The sequence below is a fragment of the Etheostoma cragini genome, chromosome 7, assembly GCF_013103735.1.
Source record: "Etheostoma cragini isolate CJK2018 chromosome 7, CSU_Ecrag_1.0, whole genome shotgun sequence".
Taxonomy (NCBI): Eukaryota; Metazoa; Chordata; class Actinopteri; order Perciformes; family Percidae; genus Etheostoma; species Etheostoma cragini.
The window spans coordinates 25,902,234-25,908,685 of NC_048413.1; the positions used below are offsets into that span (position 1 = coordinate 25,902,234).

At 40.3% G+C, this 6,452-nt stretch overlaps 1 protein-coding gene across 6 annotated transcripts in view; it reads right to left on the bottom strand.

Moving 5' to 3' along the window:
- Positions 1-6,452, bottom strand: part of LOC117947103 (myelin transcription factor 1-like) — a 105,537-nt gene that overhangs the window by 42,718 nt on the left and 56,367 nt on the right. Inside the window, exon 1 of one of the 6 annotated variants that reach the window (XM_034875706.1) lies at positions 2,943-3,025. The exons of the other annotated variants lie outside the window; for them this stretch is intronic. Coding sequence (XP_034731597.1) covers positions 2,943-2,967 — 25 coding nt within the window. The 5' untranslated portion in view covers positions 2,968-3,025. Of the gene's footprint in view, positions 1-2,942; positions 3,026-6,452 lie in introns of those variants that run through there. 6 annotated transcript variants of the gene reach the window in all.

Here is a 6,452-nt window from a genome sequence, read left to right on the forward strand (position 1 = left end):
CCCCCCCCCCCCCCCCTTCAAACCCATAGATCTTCTGAACCACTCAGCCCGACAACTTCCAACTAGAAATTATATTTCAGCATCGTCTCTGCATACAGTGCACTTGGATTTCGAAATATGATCCATAAAGTTGCCCATTCATTCTGCTTCTCTCTCCGAACATTACTTACATCATGAACAGTCAGCATCAGGAAGCGTCTTTGCGCATCTTGGCCACACAGGACGCAGCCGAGACAGTCTTACACACCCGAACGAGCTCATGTTTCATACATTTCACCCGTTCTCTAAGTTCTTCATGTCACACGGATGCATTATCCCACCCCCACATATTCTGGAATATGGTACTGTCCAATAATTCATTCAAGGGCTTTTTTTTCCTCCTCTCGGACCGGGAATTGATGTAGTGGTTGAACGCAGAGTTATATATGCGCGTTGCATTGACAGCATCTGATAACTCCTCTGGGTCTTAACGACATATAGGCAGAAAGGCAAGTCTCCAGGGGAGCTTTAGGGAAAAATGATTCAGGCTCTGAGGAGCTGAGAGGATGGAAGTGTGATATCAATTTGGATAATCGCTAAAAAAAAAATAATAATAATATGCTGCAGAGAAATTGTTTCGAGGCCTGCAGAAGTTTTAAGAGTGATCACTGTCAGCTCCAGATTTGTTGATAGTTTGTTAGGCTCATTGAGAGTAATGCCAACTGTCAGTGAGCTCTAAACAACAAACAGTCAGTCTTAATAGTGCAACTTGGATTCACTCCCAAATGTTGCTCATACCGTGGTTCTGCTTTGCTGTTTTGAAACCATTAGTGGAAATGACAACCATTCATTACAAGCCATTTGAGAATAGTCGCCACAAATGCCATCCTTTATCTGCTGTCTCCACGCCGCGCACGCAGGGAATATTCAAAAAGCCCAACCTTCAGCTTTCAGAAATTCTATTAAATTCTTATCTCTTTGCAGCAGGCTCTTTTTGTGCAATCCCATTGTTATGCATTGGAGCTGAAATCAATCACCGGCCGTGCACGCCGCATCAGTATGATTTCAGACTGTGGGAGCGGAGACGAGGATTCACTCAACAACAGCGTCAACAACCGAATAAACAAAAGAGATGGAACATATGAAAAATCCCGGGCCCTGATCCAGCAGAGGGGACCATGCGGCAAGCGGGGCCTACAGGTCGGTGCGGCTGTGAGCCCCGCAGTGGGGCACGGAGGCCTACGTGGAACATATATTTGAAGATTAGAGAAAAGATAGAAAGTACCTGTTTGGACACAAAACCGTAATATACTTTAAAACGCTATAACTTCTCCTGTGGGGAGATTTCAGGACTACGGACAGCTCCTCCTGTCTGTGTGTGTGTGTGTGTGTGTGTGTGTGTGTGTGTGTGTGTGTGTGTGTGTGTGTGTGTGTGTGTGTGTGCGCGTGTGTGTGTTCAGGACTCTGGACAGCTCCAGAGGCCGAGACATTCAGGCCTGCGCAGTACACCTCACAGAAGCTATTGTTGAAGGCACAAAGGCTTTTGTCTGAACTTTTTGAAAAGTTATATTATTTCCTGTCTATATTCTCCACTTATCTGAATAATCATTGCTTTATTTCAAGACTCACGCTTATAAGAATAACACACATTTGAAATAAACACAATTTATCCCACTTGAATAATTGATTGCTATAAACTCAATTGAAATAAAGAAATCATGTACTTGTATAGGCCTGAATCGCCACACCTAAACTAAATAAAAACTCAAATGAAAACCTGATTTAGACTAATTACTTCATTAAATCATATTTTTAGCGTTTATTTTTGAAGGATTGAATTATTGAATCTCTGTAGTTAGCCAGCAGCAGTTCCATCAGCTGGGAGTTTCTTTTTCTTCTTTGTTCTAAGTTTGAACAACTGAGAAAGTTAAGATAATAAAAACCCAACTAAAAGAATCTAAACTAACTCTCATGATAAACTTGTATAAATGTGTGGTACTACACTAAACTTAAAAAAGAAAAACAGAATCCCTTCTAAATTTGAGCTTTAGTAAGTAGGACTAAGTAACTTTAAACTAATCTAAACTGCAAAAAAAAAAAAAAACTTTCTGCATACTTTTGTTGCAGTTTATTTTGAAGGACTACTCATTACGCAGCAGCAGCCGGTACATCAGCTGGGAAAACTTTTTCCTCTTTTGTAACAAAGTGGGTCTGCAGATGCAGATGGCACAGGGGCCTCCAGCACTTAAAATGCCCACGTCACTCCAGACTATATTGTATGGTGGCTATATTGTGTCGCCGTGCAGGCAGCCGGTATAAATATTACATGGGGCAGCAGCTGACTGGGCGCTGAGGTTGGGACCGGGGGAGGCCCCTCTAGTCCCTCGACAGATGGAACAAGCCGACAGACTAACACAACAAAAAAAAGTTTTTAATAAGCCCGCAGCTTGGCATTGTCCCCACGGTACCGGGGCCACACGGTCCCCTAGGGGACCAACTGTCCTTTGTCTGGCCACTTTTCTTTCTTTCTTTTTTTTACCACGGGGATCGAAGTTTAGTTGCAGTTCTTGTAAGCTGGGGAGAAGTTCCGTTTCAGAGTTTATTTCGATATGTTTGTGTGCGATAAGTGGTTGGGAAGTTTAACAAGTTACAGCTGGTGTGATCAGACAGAACTCTAAGCCTCTTTTAATCCAACACAGCGACGGCTAAACTATCTTTAAAAGGCTTTTATTTTGAATATCGACTCCCGAAAAAACGGCACTTAGCAGCCTATAACTTAGTTCTAACTGTGTTTATTCATATGCAGTTCTACAAATACTTAGATAGTGGAGGCCGGGTAAGACTAATGCGCGATTAGACATACTGTATTACTATGTCAGGCTGAACAGACGCGCACATGCCAAAACACAGATCTCCTTCTTTAAGTTGCTGATGTAAAGTCAAAACAAGTGAGTGATACGAACCTAGAAAAGATCGACACAGCTTCATGTTTGCGGTCCTCCTCTCTCTCTTTCTCTCTCTCTCTCTCTCTCTCTCTCTCGCGCTCTCGGTGACCGCCAAGTGCTGCTGACAAGTAAACTTCTGCCGAACAAAGTTGCTCAAACTTTAGTTCAACTTCCCCGGGGAGGGGAGGGCTGCTGGGCGGCTCGAGCGGCTGACTGGCACTCCGGGGGAGCCAATAGGAAGGCGCTGTGTCCTCCTGCTGCCGGGAGCTGGACCCAATCCCATGCCTCCCGGTCTCAGTTTTCAACAACAATAGCGTGAACAGCAACAAAGAGCATCTGCTGCGCCCTGCAACTTCTCACACTAAGCTCCCCCTGGCAATCTGATTTCAACTATACAAACACCCAACTCCCTCAAAGGCATACAACTTATTTGTATGTGCACAATTTTTTGGATCTGGGCATATTCATCTCAAACCTGAACATGATATACAAGGACAAACTCCAAAAGAACCATAGCAAGAATATCCTATATTGACACAAATGCACACATATTAGGGCTGCAGAGAAAGAAACAACAACAAAACCGAAACAAATGACACTAAAGTCCACAAAACCACAGATGGAAGACCACATGGGACATTATGAAGACTCTGCACAGTGATACTTCTTTAACACTTTTTTGTTGTTATTAGGTGTTTTATTCTGCCAGTCCAACCTTAATCTTCTCCCGACACTCATTTATACATTTTTTGTTGTCTAAATCTCGGCTGATGTTAACAACATGCTCTCTCCTGTGATCAGCGTGTCTACGCTGTAGGTTTTCAACACAGGTGAGCAAACAGAGCAGATGTAGGCCTACAGCTAAGTTAGTTAGAGGAACTCTGACTCTGGGCCTGCTCACAGTGTCTGTGTCTGGGACAGACAGACAGTTCCCCCTCCCAACAGCAGATGGTCTGCCAGATAATGAGCTCTCCCATTGCTTGCACCCCTTATTCCCTTATTCCCCCCCCCCCCCCTCTCTCCAACATCTAATAGGGGTTAAAGTAACCTCAACACATTCTACTGCTTTCTTCATTTCATCTCTACTGTCTGTTCAAGGGAGCTGCATATTACCAAATCAAAGGTGTAAAATAATAAATAATTAAAATAAAATATATAAATGTACATTTATAAAACTGGCATTAAAGTGAAACTAACTCAACTCAAACCAATGCGACTTGCTAGACCCTTAACTTTACTATATGTTTAAAAAACTGACTAATAGTGTGCTATTAAAATTAACTTATTTAAATAACGATAAACTAATTGGAATCAAGGGTAACTAATCTTAAAATCACTATAGGCTTGAAAAACACATTTGCTACTAAACTAAAAGAAACAAAAGAAAATTCACTTTACCCACATTGACATATTATGAGCCCAAACTGTTGCTATTAAACTTAACTAAACTTCAATGATCCGTTATCCCAGGCCTACCTAGCTGAATACATGGGTGCTACTAAACTAAAGTTTCCTATGTAAGAAGAATTCATAATAATTCAGTTATTAAACTGAACTAATCTACATAAAACACAAATTTTCCACCCATTATTGTATGCTTGAAAAGTTGAATTAGTGTGCTACTAAAATAAATTACAACAAGACTAAAACAAAACTAGATTACAGTAAAAAAAACTTTTTTTTTTAATCAAGCCTGAATTGTCACAGTAAACTAAACCGAACTATGAAGTAAAATAACGATAACTCAACTAAACTGTATTATGAAGCATAATTGTAGCTACTAAACTAGGTTAAACCCAACTTAACCTCCTAGACCCTTTGTATGAGTGAATGTTGGAATAATTGTGTCCAACCGAACTAAACTCACTGCGTTCCTTATTGTAAGCTTGAATACATATTTGACTAAACTAAGGAAAGAAATAAAACCAATCAGAACAAAATAAACCACTTCCAAAAGCTCAAATTGTCATCACTAGACAACATACAACTGATCTGAAATAGTAACGATACTAGTTAACCCGAAACCATAAGCACAAATTATTAGAACTCAAGTTAAACAAACTGAAAGAAACTATTCAAAAGCCACTTACCCAACTTATTCAAGAACTTATTCAAGAACATAATCAAAACTAAACTCACTTTATACCTCTAAACTCAATTTAACCCTCCTGTTGTCCTCGGGTCAAATTTGACCCCTTTAAAAAAATGTCTATATCTGAAATATGAGTTTCTTTTTAACCAAATTACCACAACACAATTGATTGGATTCCTTACAACGCTCTTTGCAAATACAATTGATCCCCTTCTTTCCTGACTAAACTCATCTGTACGTTCCTCTGATCTTAACTTGACTAACTATTAGTCAAAATAATTCATCATTTCTGCTTTTTTGACTTAAATGTTAGGTATAATTCTATATAAAGGAGGGTTATTGAACATGAATTCCAAAATGTAGTGTAAAACTAGTGGTAGTAAGGTGGTGTTGGTGAAAAAATGTCAAATTCTTGTCCGTTTTTGACTCAGGAGGTCATTGCAAGGGTTAAGTTATCTCCACACAACATCCTTGATCCTTTATTATAAGCTCCAATAGCTGTGTGCTAATAAACTCACCTAAATGAACATAATCAAATGTAACTAAATGAGCACAAATTGTTGTCACTAAATTAAACTAAATGGAAAGAAATAAACAAAATCAACTTAACCCACTTACTTAAGCCTGATTGTTACAACTAACCCTAACCCTAAAAACAAAAACAATGTATACTTTATTAATCCTGCAAGGGAAAATTACAATGTATTAACTCTGTTGTTATTACACACATTACACACAGGCCTGAACTACACACACATGCACTAAATGGAGAAGTGGGGGGGGGGGCTGCCTATGGAAAGGGGTCCTGAGCAGTTGGGGATTCGGTGCCTTGCTCAAGAGCAGCTTGGAAGTGCCCGGGACCTGAACTGGCACCTTTCCAGCTACCAGTCCACCACCATACTTTGGTCCGTATGGGGTCTTGAACCAGCGACCCTCTGGTTCCCAACCCAACTGTTTTATGCCTCTACACTGTAACTCAACTGAATCTGTGTTAGTGTACTGCTAAACCCAGTTAAACTAAATCCAACAAACCTTTTTTTAATTTGAAACACATCATATCAACATTTCTACACATTATTCTTATTATCCAGTGAACACTGCTGACCTTATTCGGAATATTAAGCCGTTAAAACAGTGCTCTTAAGAATATAAATGTCCAAGTTTTCCAAGTAAGCAAATCTCTCCCCGTCCCTTCACAGCCCATCACCACACAAAAAAAATCGAGAGGGAATATCTCTCTCACACACACACACACAATAAATCTACTGCATATTTAATCGGCCAAATTTAGTGGACAAAGAAGGTGTTGGTGTTAAGGAGGACTGCTGGGTCTCCACTAATGCCACAGCGAGTATTTTATCTGAGGGTGCCAGACAGCCTCTTGTATTCCTACTGAGCCCGGTGCTCTCATTAGCCTATTAACTTCACTATTCACC